Genomic DNA, 20,086 nt, shown 5'->3' on the forward strand with positions numbered 1-20,086 from the left:
CTGATGCTACTCCACCGTTGGAATGCATACGTCTTAACGTGAGGCCGATGATCTCTTTCCACGTTTGCTTCCATCGACTCTTGTCGCCCCTTGTCGTCCCAGAGAAGTTTACGATTTTCTAGCTACCTTGGCTATTGCTTACCCTAGACCTGCAGTTGGCTGATGGGTGCCTCCTATGTCGTAGCTTGTCCTTTACGGCTCGATGTTGGAGTGTCGTGTTTGAGTGTTTGTTAGTGTCGCGATGTTGGAGTGTCTTGGTTGTGAGTGTGTGGGTATGTTGTTTGTGTGGTCTTGGCCCTGTTGCTGTAGGTTTTCGCTCGATTTTCTCCTAAAAACTGAGCATACTCTTCTTAATTAATAGACGAGGCAAAGCTTTTGCCTCCATTTAAAAAAAAGCATATATGCAAGTCGCATTTAACTTCCACCTTTTGGAGTACAACTATATCAAAGGCTATTTTACTTGATCTACTAGTACATCACGTGGAGCTAACCCTCTCTATCACGGCCCCGCCTGACAATAAATTAATCGCCTCCGTGTAATGCATACATACGATGGAAGAGAGTTTCCTTCTTCGGAGTCCTTTTTATCTCATCGTAATATTAAGCAAAATGTGTGGGCCTTTACCCAAAGAAGATGGTTGGTCCCCTTACAACTCATTTCATTATTCCCTAGTAGTTCTTTGGAAGAGAGTTTCCTTCTTCGGAGTCCTTTTTATCTCATGGCAATATTAAGCAAAATGTGTGGGCCTTTACCCAAAGAAGATGGTTGGTCCCCTTACAACTCATTTCATTCTTCCCCGGTAGTTCTTTGGAAGAGAGTTTCCTTCTTCGAAATCCTTTTTATCTCATCCCAATATTAAGCAAAATGTGTGGGCTTTTACCCAAAGAAGATGGTTGATCCCCTTACAACTCATTTCATTCTTCCCCAGTAGCTCTTTGGAAGAGAGTTTCTTTCTCCGGAGTCCTTTTTATCTCATCCCAATATTAAGCAAAATGTGTGGGCCTTTACCCAAAGAAGATGGTTGGTTCCCTTACAACTCAGTTCATTCTTTCCCAATAGTTCTTTGGAAGAGAATTTCCTTCTTCGGAGTTCTTTTTATCTCATCCCAATATTAAGCAAAATGTGTGGATCTTTACCCAAAGAAGATGGTTGGTCCTCTTACAACTCATTTCATTCTTCCCCAGTAGTTCTTTGGAAGAGTTTTCTTCTTCAGAGTCCTTTTTATCTCGTCCCAATATTATGCAAAATGTGTGGACCTTTACCCAAAGAAGATGGTTAGTCCCCTTACAACTCATTTCATTCTTCCCCAGTAGTTCTTTGGAAGAGAGTTTCCTTCTTCGGAGTCTATCCCATCCCAATATTAAGCAAAACTAGAATGAACTGGCACGGCGGCACGCCGTGCCTACACTGTAGTACAACGCTGCTAATTATCAACATGAAGCTTATCTATGTGATATCCTTATATCAAACATATTGAACAAATGAGGAAAATTCATGTACTACAAAAAAGCTTCAACAGGCTAATCTAGAACTTTTTACCAATATATATACTCCTAGTTTAGTACATAGTTGGTAAGATAGATCCATCGTAGGGAGCATTGGCTAGAGACACTAACATACATACATACATACATTCTTTCTCATTGCACAGCTGATAAGATAGACTTGCCTAAGAAGTACCACATGAACCGTATATTTCAACTAATTGGCACAAATACAAATTTTTAGCATGCTAAGGCGGGTGGTCTCAGTGTTCCCACGTCTTCAAACTGTCAGTGGTTGGCATTGTTATATTCATTGGCAGATAAAATGATGATGATGAGTTTGCTTTGCATGGGGCGGTCTAGAACTGGAGCAAGCTTTGCCCAAAGGAATTGAAAGAAGCTACAGTGCCAATATCGAAAAGGTAATGTAAGTCTTCTGTCGCCACCGATTCATGTTCAGATAATCCGCAACCGCCCTTATTGAGAATATTGTCCCATCGAAACTTTCTTGCTGCTGCTGGGTGTCAATCCCAACCAAGAAAGAACTCAATACTTCATATAAAAAATAAGAGGCAAGTTAAAAAAAAACTACATGATAGTTTAGCAACTGCACTATTATAGTATGATACTAAAGCAACAGATCCATTACTGATATCGAAGATGGTAAGCTCATCTTTGTTGCACCTACACTTCAAAACCAGAAGCAAGCCGGCATCATATATATTCTAATAATCTAAACATGATGAAATGCTAAACATATAACCACTCATTTCATGAGAACAATCTCCACATAGAGCATCTGAATCCCTCACACAATGTGCTTTTAAAAAAGTAAGTGGTGCCAGTATAACAGGGGTAAAGCACCGGCGTATGAAGAACCATACCAGGAAGGGACTGCAACTACAAAATGCAAAGAAACAACTAACGCACCGCTATTGTCAGATTCGATTAGGAAGTTGATGGGTGCACACAGAGGCTATAATACTGATTGCATGAAAAGCTATCTTCTTAATCCGGCAAGCCGAGTATACAAATTGACACAAAATCTCAGAATTACAAATGTGTGTAGAAAAGAGAGCACGTAGGAGTTGTGGAGCCATCAAGACTGATGTAGTATGTAAGCACAATGATGCTTATACATAATCAAGATAACGATTATGCCAGGAAGTAGGAATCAAAGATACCTAGGTTATGTAGTACATGCTGGCAACGCACACAAAAAAATGCACACAAGTTACATTGTTGATAATCACAGAAATTACCTGAAAGTCGAAGTAATCAATATCATGAAGTGGTTGGACGGTTTTATCTTCAAGCTGACCGCTAAGTCTGCAGCTGGAAGGCTTCCTGGAGATATGGCGCTTGTAAATGTCATAGCAAAGAAAAAATGTGCCTATGTTTCTCGAGATTTTATTTACCATAAAACAAATAATATAAATCAAAAGATAACACATATGCTGAGGTTGTTGAAAACATATTCTTTGCAGGAGTCATGTGTAGAAGCACCCCTTCCACTGAATACACCCTTTCAGTGCCCACATTCTAACATAGAGTAACGTACTGTAGCTTTGGCATGTACACACTGAGAAGGGATCTCGGTTATAAAAGAAGAAAACAATTAGAAACTATTTGGCCCTCTAAGGCAAGTATTCTGCAGGGTCTATATTTGGTGGCATTTCTTATGTTTTTTCACTGAAAGCAATGTTGTGAAAGAACAATTTAAAATATGATCAGAACTGCAGCATGGCGAACAGAAATAGTTCAGAAAAATAGTTGCATGGAATCATTCAGTTAGCCAATTTAAGTGTGAAATCTAACAATAGTAACAGCAATGTCCCCAAGTTGTTAGAAGGATAGTGCACAAGTCGGGGATGTAGCATGGTTACTTCTAGTAATGCAGTTACTTGTGGATGTTCCGAGCCCAAATTACAATGGCTCTTCCATTAACTTTGTATACTCAAATATTCTGGGACTAAATTTGAAGGTAACACGATTTAAATCCTATATATTATTAATAATTCATACAAATCTATGTGAATGTGAGAACAAAATGACCTTGTAGCAATTGCTAGTGTCCTGTGTGCTACAGCCAGAAGGTTGCCTCAAGCCTCTTGATAACCCTGGATGTTGTAGCAAAATTTTGAACACCTGTCGATCCATCAACTCACATATTCACTACTTCCCATAATACTAAGCTGCTTGCAAATCTAAGATATGTACATATGCAAAACCAACCATCAAGCTAGATCAAACAGACAACGGAGAACACAGTTGAAAGAGATTATTCTCAACTAATCTACTAATTAATATTACAGCTCTGTAGCTAGAGAACACTTAACTTGATCAAGTATCTTGATTTGATCTGGATTTGGTAATATGTGTGCACTTATCCTGGAAATCAATCTATTTCATCAGCTATTTTTATTTGTGCTTTCTACAGTGATTCCTATTTTATTATGTCGATGCATATATCAAGTCCCACCATCGTCATCTATGAGGCAAAAAAAATCATTCGCATAAGAAATTATGCACTGAAACCTAGAGAATTGTTCTTTGAAATTATCTATGTAATATAGTTTATTTGCAATATTCCTGTTTAAACCTTCCAGATATATTACCTAAGGAGTAGGCATCAATGTATATATTTAATTATAAATACTCTAGATCCAAATTAAACCTAGACCCATGAAAAAACTAAACAAATGCAATAGCTTTAAGGGTGATCTTTTTAGTGCCGCTTCAATGTAATCATGCAAGATAAACAGATCAACCTCTCATAAAAGAGGAAAATGATCTTGGTCACAACAAATGAGCTTTTGGTGAGGAAGTAGAAGAACCAGGAGAGAGCCAAGCCGGTCATGTCGTAGCCAGCGATCATGCATGAGGTTAAATCGGGCCAGGGAACGTATCCCCTCCTCACCCTGACCCTGAACCAAATCCATCCTGCATACGAAACCCAAAATTTTTGAGCGACCAAATAACAGATGGGAAGAAAACAAAAACATCCGAAGTTACATGTACACATATACTAAGAAAACAAAAACATCCAGACTTAGATAAACTTACAACCTTCCAAATTTCCATTACTATAGTTGGTAAAAAGATTTTCGTTTTTGGAAACAAAACATACAAAATCTCCATGATAATCTGTGACCAAATTCAGAAATTTGTAAGTTATTTTAAGCTGAAGATACCGTGAAAAGGAAGGAAAGAATCTATCAAAATAAAATCAGTCAATTTTTTTTTGCATAATTACATATAGCTAAACAAATGGTTCACATGGATGAACTGGTGGCATATTTATAAGAAATGCCTTCTTCAGCCTATACAGAAATAAGGAACTGCTGCTTCTCAAAAACACAAAGTTATGTAACCACTCCATGCGTACCTTAACGGGATGAGAAAGGGTGAACCAAGATACCAGCTCCTACGGGATTCCTCCGCTACCACGGTTTTTAGTGCTCTGTCTCGTGGCTGTAGCATTGATGTTACTGACCGTTGTTTCGATGGTGACAGGCGGCTTCCGGGCGATGCCATGCTCCCTAATCCGGACCAAGCGCTAGCACTGCTGGTCATCGTTTGCGGAAACTGACCATCCGCAGCGTCGAGAAGCACTGTCCAGGTGAGGAGCTGTGGGTTTCTTTACTACTCCAGACAAAGAATCTAAAACTGGAGGAACATTCAGTTAATTAATATTGAAGTGGAAGTAATTAAATGTTTGGATAGAGATGGTAATTTAGATAAGACAACCTAATGATCAAAGTAATCAACACGGGCTATGAAGCCTCTCTTAAGCAACAACTCACATACGGAGGTCGTGAAAATAGGAACCATGAAAAAAAAACTCATGTCAAATAACTGTGCATCCATGTTCTTTTTATACGAAAGATACAATTATCAACACTTGAAATTTGGGTATACCAAATCAGAATCGACTGGTCTTGCAGCGGTACCACATAATACTTGAACCAAATCGAAAATTGAAGAAAAGATAACCTTCATGAGGGCTGAAAGACCTACTTTGCACAAAAATTCAAGCCGCCCTAAATCAAGTATATGCCGGTCAATCTCCATGTTCCTCTATGTCTCTGGTCATGACAGAAACTAAAAAGAAAAATCCTAGAGGAAAGAAGGTATTGTTCGTTGCACGAAGTAAAATTTCATTTATAATTATGTGTCCCGACTGGAAACATTTTTTTCCAGATTCCTCCTGATTTGTGGAATGTTCAAGGAAGGAAAAGAAAGATCTGAGACTTTCTAGAGGTCGGATTGAATGGTCCGATTCGCAAAAGAATCACAATACATTTCATTAGGAAAACATCATATCAGGACCAAATTGTTTGCTTGTTTTGTTCAGCTTTGACTCAAGCTTGCTTACATGCAGCCATAAGAAAACAAAACAAATTAAACAAATTTTCATTGAATAGCATTGGGACATGAAGAGAACTACCGAGAGATGGGAAAATAAATACGATTACGAACACTCACGCGGCGAGCCCCTTACATTCCATGGACAGCACACAGGAACTGGGATCATGCATCGGGAGATTGTTTTTTCATGGACGATGTACGCGGCCGTAGAGAGGACAACAGAAAGCATCTGATGAAGAAAAAACCAGGCACCAATAAAAGGAAAAGATCAAACAGTCCGGCCACTCCAAGACTTTGCAAAGCTCAAATTAGAAAGGAGGAAAAATCACTAACAAAGACACAAAGATGGAGTGGCTCCTCTTAGATCCATGTTCCAGAAGGATGATAAATACGTAATATGGTAAGCATTTTAGGAGTCTACACAATTCTCTTTTTTGGGCGATGACAATTAACAGAATGCAAATGTAAACAAACACTCTCTCTGGGTCTGCGGCAAACAGTTCACAGCCATCAATGATCATGAGTACACAGGAAACTAAGCACTACATCAAAGTATGTTAGCAGTAAACACAATTCACATGTAAACAAACAGGATTATTGTTGTATGGATTCGTGTTCCGCATTGGCTCAAGTGCAAGCGACTTACTTGGTACCTGGTTTGCAAGTATCCTAGGCGCCATCATTAAGCTGGACTTTTGGAGATGAGCAAAGTTGAGGCTCACTGCTGCTGCTCGGCCTGCCCCCCGGGCGTGGCTGCGGAGGTGCTCACCCGGGCCGTTGCCGCTCCTTTTGCCGCCCTACGTCGGTGGCCGTGCGGCCAGAGGACGCGCCGGCAAAGGTCTAGATCCTCCAATGCGTCGCCCCTCTGGCCGACGAGAGAGAGAGAGAGAGAGAGATCAAGTAGGGCGTGGGAGGGAGAATATAATTGCAAAGGCAGAGAAAGGAGCGGTCAGGCGACATACCTGTGGACCGACGCGGCGCGTAGCCATTGGTGAGTGGTGACCTCCGGGCCTGTGGTTGACATGGGCATCACCTCCTCGCTGCTCCCTGCTCACCGTGCCGCATCCATGCCAACGACGGCGCGCCACCCAAACTCCCTCCCGATGTGGTGCGACGGCTAGATCGGCACCAGCTTCCCCGACGACTGAGCCGGCTGACGGAGGCGGCGTCGGAGCAGCGCCGGCAACCAAGCCTAGGGCAGGGGCGGCGGGGAAACATGGGAGGAGGAGGAGGCGGAGGCATGGTGCGATGGTTGTGTGGCCATGGAGGGGAGCAGAGCACCATCCCTGGGGAAAGGATGTAGCCGGCGGTTGAGCAGATATGTGAGAGGTGGGGGGCAAGTTGGGTTTTCAGCTCGAAAATCAATGCAACCTTAAGCGGTGTGGGAAGTGGGCACTTTGACCATCCAAACCAAGGCTATAGTCACGCGTGGAAGAAATGAAAAAGGAAACTACATGTGCTTTCCAGCCTCCCTATAAATCGTAGAGAGCACCTAGAGTGCACACAGAAAATTATTGTGGCAATCAAACTATCTAAACACATACGTGTCACATTATCATTAATTCCAAAAAAAAATCAAAATTAGGAGAAAAATCGAAGTTGTTCAGGTTTAGTATAGTAGATATATGTGTGGACCTTTACCCAAAGAAGATGGTTGGTTGGTCCCCTTACAACTCATTTCAACTCTCGTGAGCAAAGAAGAAGAGAGACAGCACTCAAGCCAGCAGTGGACTTCAATTACGACCTCTGAAGCAAGTCACCTTCAATTAGTCAGTTTTTTTTAAGAAAATATATATTGAGCAAACATTCAGATTTTAAAACGTGGAGCAAACGATGGAAACTGCCAGGACCATTGCCAGATGACAACTCCTGGATGCTTTTGCTTCGGAACGTTGCTCAACATTGGTGTCTTTTTTTTGTAGTCGTTACCTAGTCACTATCCAGGCATAAAGACAGTGTAACGATCTTCATCTCCTAGTATAATACGTTGAAAATTTTGTGGTATAAAACTCGGACACATTTACAACACTCTCAGCAAGTATTCTATGACACAAAATGCTAGAATCAAGATAGGAAATCAGTAAAAGTCCATAACTCCTGAGATTGTGATAGGAGGGTCGATCAGCACTCGTTTCGCCTGTCCTGATGAAACTAGCTGCGGCAGCGCGTTTGCCTCCTTTGCTGCAACACCAGGGGCTGTCCAAAGAGTAACATGTGGCCATTCGTTCCTGGAATTTACATTCTCACCATTTACTGCTCCAAGCTTCGCCTCAAGAGCAGCCATCTTGTCGGTGTAGAGGAAGGCGCTAAACGATACAGGGACTTCCTGGTTCTGGTAGACTCCATAGCTAGCAACTGCAGCCACACCATGAGCTCTTTTGTGGGCAAGGGTGACATGAGCCTTGCTCAGGTTATCCTCCACTTTTATGCCGTTGAGAAAGTTGTTGACATCACTGTCATTCTCGCCCAACTGTTACAGTTATGCAATGTAAATGGTTAAGATTAGCTTCATGACGACAAAAGCCAGCAGCAGCAGCCTAGTACAGGGAAAGACTCCAGCAAACGTGTACCAAATAGATCTGAGCTATGCAAAAAAGTTCACATCACTTCCTAAGGACCGAGTTACAGTTCTTACCTTACGGAGAAGGCCCAATATATCTGCCTGGGGTACCGTAACAGCAGCGAAAACAATATTTCCAAACTTCCGCTTCGCAGTATCAGGTGTTTTGATATCACCTTTCGCAACAGCCTTTAACTGTTCCAGTACTTCTTTCACCGCAACTTCAAATGGAACCTAATAATTGTGAACATTGTAATGCATCATCTTTTTTATGTACAGTGAAATTGTAATGTCGTGGCAACTAGCTTTTTATAGTTCCAGAGCATTCTACACCAGTGATCTCTAGTTAAAGGCCATAATTTAAAAATTATAGAGTACTCCATCACTATTGCTAAATCAGAGAAAGTAAATATCATAACACTAGCATTGTGGTCCTACTCCTATGCATTGGCAACACGGCTTTTGAGGACTGATCAGCAGTAACTTCCTCCGGCTTAAGCTTAGAAGATACTCCCTCCAGTCCATTATAAGATGTTCTGAGTAGTTTAATATGGACTACATACGGACTGAACAGTGTGTCTAGATACATACGAATTTAGAAAAAGCTAGTAGAACATCTTATAATTCGAAACGGACTGATAGTCTTTATTGCTATTTGCTAAACAGTGGGGGAGAGTGATGCAGACACCCACATCATTCTGTGGAAGTTCACATCCTTATAGACTGCAATATTTGGTAGTTTCAAATGGCCCATGTTTTAGAAGTTGCTGGATCAGCCACTGGTTTATAAGCACTCTTTGATTCCTAAACAGAATACATATTTTTAAATATCGACAAAATGAGAGAAGGTTACCTGAATGGAGGTAAGATAATTAGCATTCCCCGATAAGATCACACGCAGCCTTTTCTCCCACTGTGCCCATTCTTTAGCATATGAACCTTTTGATGGTTCCGCTCTGATTTGACATTTTTGTAAAAAGCAATCAGCATAAAAACAATCATGGATTTAAAAATGCAGCACTATTTTTTCAGCTGAAACTACACACTAATCTGGTGCGCGCAGCTTCATACCTTCCATGCCTGCTTTGATGCAGTCTGAATAAACTGATTCCCTCATCCAAGATACCCTTCACATCACCAGGCAACGGAGCTCTGCACAAAAAACCAAGTAGAAGTTCAGTGTATACAAGTACAGCAAACCAACATATGAGTCAGACTGTACACGAGTACACAAAAATAAAGCCATCCTCATCAAGACATGTCTTCTCTGGCGCATGACATGGAAGACTTGGTACATTTTCCTGGATGGCAAATGTAGTGAACAAGTCTTCCTAGATATGTTTTCAAGTGAAAAAAATGTAGTGCTGAACTATCATGGTAGATACATAGGAATACAGGAAGTATAGACCACCATATAACAAGAATGGGAGAAATAGGATATTTGATAAACCATTGGCAGAAATAGTATAAAGAATGCAAGAGTACAATTTTACCTATCTGGTTTCAGGAGAGGCATCTTGATCAAGGAGCCAAAACGCTCATACAACTCGCTTTCGAATTCTCTTCGACTCTGAAATTTGTTTCTCCAATGAACATTGATAATTTGGTATACTCCAGCAGGAACAGAATCAGTTTTTCATGAAATGTACATACCTTGCCATCATAGAGGTTGTAAAACATTAGCAAAACATAGCCAGGATTTGGTGATGCTTTGTCCAGATTTCCCTTTTCAAAATTTAGAGACAATTAAGAATGTAAAACAGTGATTATCAATAAACTTGTGTAAGAGTGACTATCATGTACATACCGGATGATTGACCCGTTGGAGTACACGAAACATGAAAACAGCAAGAGCTTCAAGGGAAAATGGATTTGAATCGGTGCCTAGCAAATTCAAGGAACATGAAGAAAATTATGAAACTTAATTATTCAAGAACATACGCATGACAAATGGTAAAATAGACGGAGGCAATAAAAAATGAAATATTGTTTAGAATCTGCCCAATCCTAAACCGTAGCAGGAGAAAAATGGACCAGAGCCCCTAATGCAGCAAGTAAATCAAAGGTTTCACATATTATCAAAGTAGATATAGGATTTTGATCCCATGTGATCTCTAACTTGACAGCTCCAGATTATATTGGTGCGGCCATGTCACATTTATATCCCAATCCAAACGGATGCCAAAGTTTCAAAAGACATGTAATTTGATGTTCCTCTTTGAGTTCCTTATGAACTGAATAATATGAAATTGAGACATGGAAAATAATAAAGCATTGGTTACCTTCAGAATCAGGAATAACAGGAACAGCAGCAGCCTTTGTGGTCCCACACATATCCTCAATCTGGAATAAATGATATGACAGTTCAGTTCTTTCTATATTGTCAAAACTAATTTTCAAGGGGAAACATAGAGCACACAAAAAAACAAGTGATCTTGCCTGCCGCCACACTTCCTCATTTGGTGCATTTTTGTCAGCTAGGGTTATTCTAAATGGTTTCTTCTTCCGCTCATCAGCAACCTTTTGCCAGTATCTCCCTGTAAGGACAAACAGTTAACAAAATGGTCAGAATAAGTAATGTATTAGTTTGGCTGAAATACAGGGGGAAAAAATCTGAAGCATAGGTAGCGCCACAATTTTGCAGCAATCTGCCAAACAAATTGACACTGATTTAAACTGACAAATTATAGTGTAAGTGTGAATGTTCTTTCAGTTTGCTCCTATTCAACATATCTCCAAGAAACCGCATCTATAGCAGGGTAGTTAGTACACTTTGTTTTAACAGAGCAGCCTTCCAAGGAGAATTGAGAAGTTGTCCAAGTTGGCCCTTGATACATAACAACAACAACAACAACAACAACAACAATCAAACCTTTCAGTCCCAAACAAGTTGGGGTAGGCTAGAGTTGAAACCCATAAGATCTCGAAGCCAAGTCATGGTTCCGGAACGTGGATAGCTAACTTCCACGCACCCATGTCCATGGCTAAATCTTTGTCGATATTCCAAACCTTCAGGTCTCTCTTAACGAACTCCTCCCATGTCAAGTTTGGTCTACCACGACCCCTCTTAACATTCTCAGCACGCTTTATCCGTCCACTATGCACTGGCGCTTCCGGAGGCCTCCGTTGGATATGTCCAAACCATCTGAGACGATGTTGGACCAGCTTCTCTTCAATCGGTGCTACCCCAACTCTCTCCCGTATAACGTCATTCCGTACCTGATCCTTTCTTGTGTGGCCACATATCCATCTCAACATGCGCATCTCTGCTACACTACCTTGATACATGGGATCTGGATTTTATATTATGCCCAAAAGAACTACACGACCTTGGTAACGCAACTCGAATGTCCTGTGCCACTGACAGGTGATTCGGAGCTCCTGACATCAGTTAATTATTTGGCTTTCTGTCGAGTGTCTTTCTTTTGTCCACTCAAAATGATGAGTTCCAATTCAAGGACAAAAATGGGGTGTCAACCTTAGAAATATGTTTAGTAATAACTTGAATAGTGTGGAAACTATGTTAGCTACTTGAACTGCAAATAATTCTTTTAGATAAAATGTATCGGCAAAAGGCAAGCTTATCAGCTTCTATTACAGCTTCTATATACAATATCTTCGTGCGAGCAAGGGATGCACCAATGAATAAATTATTGCTGCAAACAGTAGCAGCATAGAGAAGGCACAGTTGGGATGGGCGACTATATGCTGCTAGAATATGTAAGTTGTCTTTGTTTTCATTGAATGAATCCACGCTCTGTTTGCAGGAGAAGATCTAAGAACAAGACAGGTCCAATGAAAATAGAAACTTTCTTGGGCATGTATATAACTTTTCCTTACATCAATGCATCGAGACACAAAGATTTTTGTGTTTTCTCCAAAGGAACTAGAGAATGTTGCCAAATGTTCCGTACCTTTAATACGATCTCCCATCAAGCTATGAACAGGGCGACTATCATCAAGGCCACCAGGAGTGTTTAATATTTCCTCACATAGAGCAGACTTTGCACAACCGGGTATACCTGAAAGAAGAATTAACATGACGTAGAACAAAAAACAGAATGAGGACTAGCAACCCAGAAATGGCAGAATTTGGCGGCAGAAATATTTTACCAGAGACTACTTGAGACATGGAAATGATGATTTACACGAATTTTCAGGGTGAATGAAGTCTAAGGGCTATGGAGGTGCAGAATTAGAAGGTCAAAACAGAGTTGTCGTGGATAATATGATCACATGCCAGTGTTTGCTATGAGAAACATTGACTTGACCTTGGAAATAAGAAATAAAGTGGATCACATATTGTGTGCATGTGTATGATATTACCTCTGTTCCTTAATGTAAGAAGTTTTGGCAAACTAAATTAGTTTGCCAAAACATCCTATATTATGGAACAGAGGTACTAGTAGACATAAGAGGTAAACTATATGAATACAGAACAGATAATAGCAATATAGAATGTGTGTGTACATAAAAACAAACCGCAAATAAATCTACTTTGTAGGAGATTGTAATGAAATGGTAGGCATCCGCACACCATTACGGAAGACAACAAGATTGTCTGGCTAGACTATCGAGGTATACTGACACCAACCTCAGGGTTTATTTGGTCTGGCATAAGTTATACCAAATAGGGTTTGTGAATACTCAAACAAATTAAAAAAACCAGAACCAAACATTTCATCATCATTATAATCTTTCTGTAACTGTAGTAAATATTCTCAGTATCTCGGTTATTATAGTAACCTAGTACAATTCAAATGAAGACTGCTTATACTAACATGACTCTTAGATTCTAGTAGCAGAAATCATATTTACCAGGAAAGAAGACAATAAGGCCCTCAGTTTTCGAAACAACATCCAGGGATGTCGATGCAGGACTAGAAGGAGCTGCCCCACATTCTCGCTGAAGATCACCCTCTTCATCTCTCTGTGCATCAAGTATGGCCAAGAAGTTTTCTGTTTGAACTAAGTCACCAGCAGCCCCTATTAAAGCTTGGTTTGCAGGGCTGCGTTTAGCATATTGTTCAAGGAATGGCTCTGCCTCACTAAGATATGTCGATGACGACAGTTGTTTATTCCCACACTTCCTTCTGATGTAAACAGCCCTGTGGTGGGTAAACCAATTGATTTATCAGAAACATTTGTAAGGAACTATTAGATACATGCTATGAAGAGAGAGAAGTTAGCAATACATACCATTCGTCCAACATTTTGGTAAGCTCTTTCTGTTTACTTGCTGATGTTCCCCAAATCTTCATTTGCCTATTAACACATTCAGGAATTTAATATCAGGGGCAAGCACTGTTTATATTTATTTATTTGTTAACCAAAAACTGTAGAGGAGACAAAAGGCTGGAGGATGCATTGTAGTTGTTTCCAACATTACATAAACTGTGGAGAGCCTAAACTATTCCATCAAAACCAGCAATGATCAAGCTAGCAAAGCAGTTATTTCTCAGGTTCACTCATATGCTAATGAATCGCTGAAAGAGAAGCAGTGGAAAGCTGAAGCTTGAAACTTAAGATTTGCATACGTGACATACCTCAGGTAGTAAGTTTTATAAGCAGACGGGCCATCTTTGAAAAGGGTGGACAGGCCATTTCGAATTAAAAATGTCCTTATCTGCCAGGTAGCAATATAAGACAACTGTTAGAAGATGCATATTCAGCAAAGTTAAATTTATACGGTTGTAGATCTCTCCTATGTGCAACAATAAAAAAGCTACGGATAGAAAGGAGATCTCTACAGAAATGCTAGAGGGAAATCAGATGGAAGTAACAGGAATGCATATCATAAGCGTATTAGTACCATTGTAAAACTTAATTTACAGGTGGACTAAATTCATCAACATGAAAGTAACCAATCCAATGTAGTACAACATAGCATTCATATCTCAAGTGACCAAGGAGCACAATCCTGCAAGAAGCTGAAAACAGTGGAAAAGTACCTTGTAGGTCAGAAATTTTAGTTTAACCATCAAATTTGAATCCTCGTCGGCCAGACTATCTTTAGTTGATGAACTTGGATCCAAGGCACCATCAATATTTTTCAGTAAAGTGTTGCTGTCTTTGGAAAGTTCAGCAGCCTTCTTATTATTCGCCTTGAACAGGTTTACATCAACAAAGAAACCTAACCATGAAGGATGTGTCCGTCAAAGGCACCTCAGTACAGGTATCAATTTTAAACTTATTGTCTTGGGAAGCGACAATTTTGAGTAACAGAAGTTTCAGCTTACCCCTGTACAGTGGCCACAACCCTTGGTTTTTCCTACAAAGTTTGCAGGATTGTCAGAGTTGATAGATAAAAAAAGAGAATAAAAATCCATAAGCTAATGAGCTACACCCTCTATGTCAAATTACAAGGCGCATTTTACTCAGGCATGGGAATTAAGGAAGCCATTAATAGTATAGGAAAATGAACATGATAGCCATGCTCTTAGTCTAGGGAAAGAGAGAAATAGTTAGTATGTCTTTAACCATAAATGCTAAAGAGAGATGAGAGATAACTGAGTGTAAAAGCGAGGAAAAAATCATTAGTTATCATTAGTTTTACATGCAGGATTTATATTTATATGTTAAAAGAGTGCAAAATTTTTACAACTTATAGTGTGAAATGGAGGGAGTAGTACACAAGGCTGATTTTGCAAGCTTACCTCATCTCTTGCTGATAGCGTTTAAAAACAGAATCGCTATGGACATGGATAACCATTTTGTAATACAAGTTATCATTTGAAAGAGAACCAACTTTTTGGGAATTCCAGTAACATTTGAAAGCTGCACGAAAATTTTTCTGCTTCATCAGACGAATCATCTCCTGTAACAGTCAAGAACCAGAAGAACTGAATTACCCATCTAACAGTTATTCGATTACTGATGTTGCAGTCACAGTGCTTTAGATAAAAGGGTCTCCATTACAGTCAAGAAAAAATAAAGTATATTTTGGAAAAGAACTAATAAAATCTGCTAACCTGCAATTTCTTAGTTGCATAGTCCGTGGGATGTGCTTGCAGAAAGTGAGTGACAACTGATTTATCAGCATTTCGAGAATGGGCCTCAAGACCACCATTTCCAAACCAATCACAGTGGACTGGACACATTGAAGACCCAACATTATCAAGAAGTGCTTTAATTTGCTGTCATGTAAAAAGAGAAGTTAGAATCCATAGAGTTAAGACAAATCATGAAGGATAGGCAATTACCAGTTCACAACAATAATTAATACCTGCTTCTCATCTGACCTATTAGCAGCACATATTTCTCGTAAACTTGGTCCTAAACCGGAGTCCCCTGGATGTAACAGTAACTTTCTGAATCAGCACAACAGATAAAGCATTCAACAACACTAAATAGCATTGGAAAAATCTTGGAACATGTTCAAATGTATAAAAAAACCTATATTAGGATATAAGCACACCAAGTAACTGACAGGACTAGCACTACCATATACTACCTCCGATCGTGTTTAATCAACACGGAGTGTAGCGGCGCGAACATGCGCGTAGGCAGTGTCCGCCGTCGATTAAACAAGATCGGAGGGAGTATAGTATAAAAACAAAGCCTGGTTTTCTTCGAAGAGAAACATCTTAGGCAACTTCAAAAAATTCAAGAAACTTACTTTGAGATGAAAGCTTGGTCAAGATCATTCTTAGTTAAACTGAAACCTTCTTACATAGCCCATATATTCATTCAACAACAAAAGAACTTCATTGTAGTAGCTTACCTCGACCTCCATCTAGTGAAGGTTGTGGAAAGTTCTTCAAAACTTCTTCCATTTGAACCGAACTTTCACGACTTACAACACGGGCAACTAGACCCTCAAGTATCTCACCTTGCACCATAACATGATCCTTCGACCCTATAACAGATGGTTAATACTTCAATGGTGGGGAAAGATGAAATATACCAGTTCAGTTTCGAGCAATCGTAAAGAGTGAGGCAGAAGCAATTATCATCAAGATAGGCATACTCATACCTGGTACAGATATATCAGCTATTTCATCAAGGGTATTGCAAACAGGTGTGGCAGTCCCCTCTTCACACAATGCATCATAGGCAGCAAAGAATGAAGTGGCCGATTCCCTGATGGAGAATTAGCAGAAAGCATAATAATGATATGAGCGACCAGCAGCAAATGCATATGTATGTTCTGAGGGCAATTACAACTGAAAGTGTTCCATAAAACAGATGGATGCCATGAGAATATATGCATTGTGGTATAGACACGAAAAAAACATGGTTGTTGAACAATTTCTAGCAATAATGCAACATAGACAGTGCACTCCAGAGATCCAATAGTCCATTTAAGAGATGTGTGCCATGTAATTAGTTATAAGTAACTGATGGTAGAGAGCACAACGAAACAAGAATTCAATAACTTTACTGGTGTAAATGGTCACAGGTCATTGTATTCAAGCAGCACTCTACTATTGACAAACATTATAACACTGCACTTGTTTCGGAAACACTGGAAGGTTGCAAAACATGAGAAGTCAACTAAAAATGGATAGGAGGCCTTCTGTGGCTGCAGTGCAACTACATGAGGTATCGTCATTATCAAATTAATTATTTAATGAAGTCTTGCAACTTATGGTCCCATTAAATGAGCAGTGCACAAGCATGTGGTGTCAAATAAGGCAGCCAAACACTCTTGAGCAGAAACTTTCCATGTATGAAGTTAACAGATGGGCACCTTGTGGAAAATAGCCAGACATGGTTTGTTGGCAGGCGCCATTTCCGACAAAATGCAATCACCTCTGGAGTAGAATAGAATTTTGGCTTGCCATGGCCCAACTCTGTCACTGCCGTAACAACGGCTGCACAAAAGCCAAAATTAAAACTGACATAATATGCATTCCGAAAGAGACCATCAAAACTGGCGAAACGGGTGAACTTGAACAGATGCAGCCAGTGACTTCATAGTTGAACAGCAACAGGTAAGAATAATGCAGCGGTTATAGCTTGAAGCTTTGAATACACTATATCACATAATCTGAATGTACTAATGATGACAAACAAAATATACTCTCTGAGCACTATCTGCCTTAGTCAGGAGAAGAAAGGCATACCATAATCATCCTTGGGCCTTTGCCCATGGTCTCCTAATACAGCCGTGACAAGTTCCATTGAAATGCTTATACGGTTTTTCTAGAAGCACAAACCAGGGGCAGAATCAGAAATCTTAAGAAAACTAGCAAGAGCAAAAGGTGCAAAGAGGACAAAGTAATCTGAACAGGAGTTAAATACCTCGAGGCAATCATTGAATTCTGCTTGCATTTGAGGAGCTTCCTTCCCCCAAGCTTCACGAAACAAGCGGCCCAGAACAAAAACGCCCACAGCTGTGTATCTATAAGAAGAATTAATGGTGTCAGAGTCATAACACAAATAACTAAAGAAAAAAAATAGCAGACATCATAGCAGAGCGTACATATTTCCGTAGCTGTTCTTGGCATAAGCACCACCAAGGTGACCAGCATACATAAATAAAGATCCAGAATGCTTAAGCGTGACCTGGAGAAACAAAATATCTTAGCAGGGTAAACACTTTTTTTTAAGGTAGCAGAGTAAACACACTGAATGATCATTACAAGTTCTGTAACTCTAGTTTTAGTTCCCAACAAAAAAAAAACACCGATTAATTAAGGAAAAAAGAATGTCAAATCAGATATACCTCCATTGTAGCTAATCCCTGCGACACCATCTCAATCATCCGGTTTCTTGTCTGCAGTAACACAAGTGTGGTATCAGAAAAAATGTAGAGTTAATATTTCATTCACGAAATGAAAAAGGAGACCCCAAAATGAAGCTAGAACATGTTACCGCAAGCATCTAGTACTGTATAGTCAGTCCATTAACATGTTTTCATAAATAGAAGCTAATATGATTGTATTGATTAAAACCATCAAGGTCTCTGCTGCTACACATCAAACAGCAGAGTCATGTTGGAACATCCAATTGGTGAAAATACAGCGGAGTGCATGGATTACTCGGAAAAAACAACTTGAATATAGCCAGAACGCGATGAAAACCTAGAAAACTGAGCGATGCTGATTTAGGAAGTTATTAGAAACTGCTATGACCTTTTTTAGCATCAAGTTAGAGTATGATAGTCCCGTCAAGCTGGTTTATATATATTGGCTGTTCCGTTGCTGCCGTTCCAAACCATATGAAATGACGGGTGAGAGGACAATCAGTGAAAACAGAATTTACTTATGAATCAGATTTACTAAACAGAGGAACCCTTTCATAAGCAGTTCCCGAAACCAGATTAGAAACACGCGCATGACATTAACCTCGACCTGAGCCCCCAAGTGTACCAGGAAAACTAATCTGCCAGGCCATAAGCATTAACCAAGGAGTAATTAAAGTTTGGGCTACGGGGAACTGCGGTAGTGTGCTAGGCCAAGCAATTCATCATTTACTCAGGATGCGGCACTTGCGCTGGCTGTCACAAGGCGATGGAAGCAATTCCTTCTATCAACCAACCCCCGGATGATGATGATAAGGGGGTGGCCAAGCACCGCGCAAGCACGCACGTACCTCCTGATCGGACTTCTCGTTCTCGAATTTGGGGTAGAAGGCGGCCCTGATCTGCGCGTCGACGAAGGTGCTGTCGTCCACCGCGAAGTCCTCGGCGCCCTTGAACAGAGCTGAGAGCTTATCGGCCGCGGCGCCGTGCTCGGCCGGCACCGAGGAGGAGGAGGAGGAGGAGGGGGAGGACGCGGAGGTCGCGTAGGCCCTGGGCACCCAGACCTGCGCCGAAGCCCCGGGCGCGAGGGTCATCTTCTGGATGCCCGCGGTGGGCGCGGCGGATGAGGCGGCCTTGGGCTTCCATTTCTGGTCCGGCTGCTTACCCTGCGAGGGAGGAGGGACGCGGTCAGGCTCCGGCGAATCGGAGAGGAGGGGAGCGGAGGGGCTTACGTGGTCGCGGCGGGGAGGCATTGGGATGGGGGAGGAGAGGCGGAGAGGGAGGAGGAGGGGGAGGAGGCGCCTGGGGGAGAGGAGGGAGGATGAGAGCGACATATAAGTGCCGGACACGCCGGGCGGGGGCGGGGGATGGAAGTCGGTGGCGCCGCCGACGCAGCGAGGGCTTGGCGGTGGAAGGGAGGTGCGGGTTGACTGGGTCCGCTGCGCGTGGGTTTTGGGTGAGGGTTTGGACCTTGGACGTGGGCTCCACGTCACGAAATCACGCCTCGCGCTGTCACGCAGAGTCGCGGCGCGGCCGCTCCATCGGGCGGAGCACGCGACGTGGCAGAGTCGCAAAAACAAGGAAATAAAAGGAAAACATCCAAAAAAGAAAATCACCTGGATAAGCTAATCGAACCCTAACTTCTAATCCCGATATCGGCGCTTTGAACTAATCAATCTAGTCTGTTTTAAACACTGGACCTATTTTACTGGTAATAAATAATAAATATCTTAAACTAAGTAATTTGTTGATCTCAGTGGCAAAGTTGGTCGTTGCCTCATATTCATCTTCCACCTCCGATCTCGTTATCGACTCAATCACCACACGTCGATCTCTATCTTCTTCCCCAATCACTCCCGAACAGATCTCCTCCATTTCGTACCGCTCTTGGCGCTCCTCTTCCTCTCATGCAAGCATCGGTGTCGGGTGTGTGATTGCAAGCATGCGCCCTACACATTGCAGGTTGACAGGCTCCACGCGTG

At 41.2% G+C, this 20,086-nt stretch overlaps 1 protein-coding gene and 1 long non-coding RNA gene across 3 annotated transcripts; both read right to left on the reverse strand.

The window, feature by feature from the left end:
• Positions 1-1,522: 1,522 nt before the first annotated feature.
• LOC127321948 (uncharacterized) lies at positions 1,523-4,634 on the reverse strand. Of its 2 annotated transcripts, none has more exons than XR_007864439.2 (4): positions 4,555-4,634; positions 3,541-4,428; positions 2,748-2,832; positions 1,523-1,999 (listed from the first exon to the last, which is right to left on the reverse strand). It is a non-coding gene; the product is annotated as an uncharacterized lncRNA (long non-coding RNA). The 2 variants fall into 2 exon arrangements; XR_007864440.2 differs by having other exon boundaries at positions 1,523-2,037.
• A 3,173-nt stretch (positions 4,635-7,807) lies between these two features.
• LOC127322001 (tRNA ligase 1) lies at positions 7,808-19,504 on the reverse strand. The gene is made up of 27 exons (XM_051350951.2): positions 19,337-19,504; positions 18,956-19,270; positions 18,087-18,137; positions 17,844-17,926; positions 17,663-17,762; positions 17,485-17,563; positions 17,109-17,232; positions 16,392-16,498; positions 16,140-16,274; positions 15,642-15,706; positions 15,388-15,552; positions 15,073-15,233; positions 14,656-14,687; positions 14,368-14,549; positions 13,963-14,042; positions 13,616-13,681; positions 13,235-13,524; positions 12,331-12,438; positions 10,856-10,953; positions 10,699-10,759; positions 10,224-10,300; positions 10,070-10,141; positions 9,910-9,986; positions 9,488-9,568; positions 9,270-9,372; positions 8,492-8,650; positions 7,808-8,326 (listed from the first exon to the last, which is right to left on the reverse strand). Exons 1-27 carry the CDS (start codon positions 19,436-19,438, stop codon positions 7,934-7,936), a joined length of 3,366 nt encoding a protein of 1,121 aa, XP_051206911.1. The 5' UTR covers positions 19,439-19,504; the 3' UTR covers positions 7,808-7,933.
• Between the last annotated feature and the right edge of the window lie 582 nt (positions 19,505-20,086).

The sequence above is a fragment of the Lolium perenne genome, chromosome 2 (assembly GCF_019359855.2).
Source record: "Lolium perenne isolate Kyuss_39 chromosome 2, Kyuss_2.0, whole genome shotgun sequence".
Taxonomy (NCBI): Eukaryota; Viridiplantae; Streptophyta; class Magnoliopsida; order Poales; family Poaceae; genus Lolium; species Lolium perenne.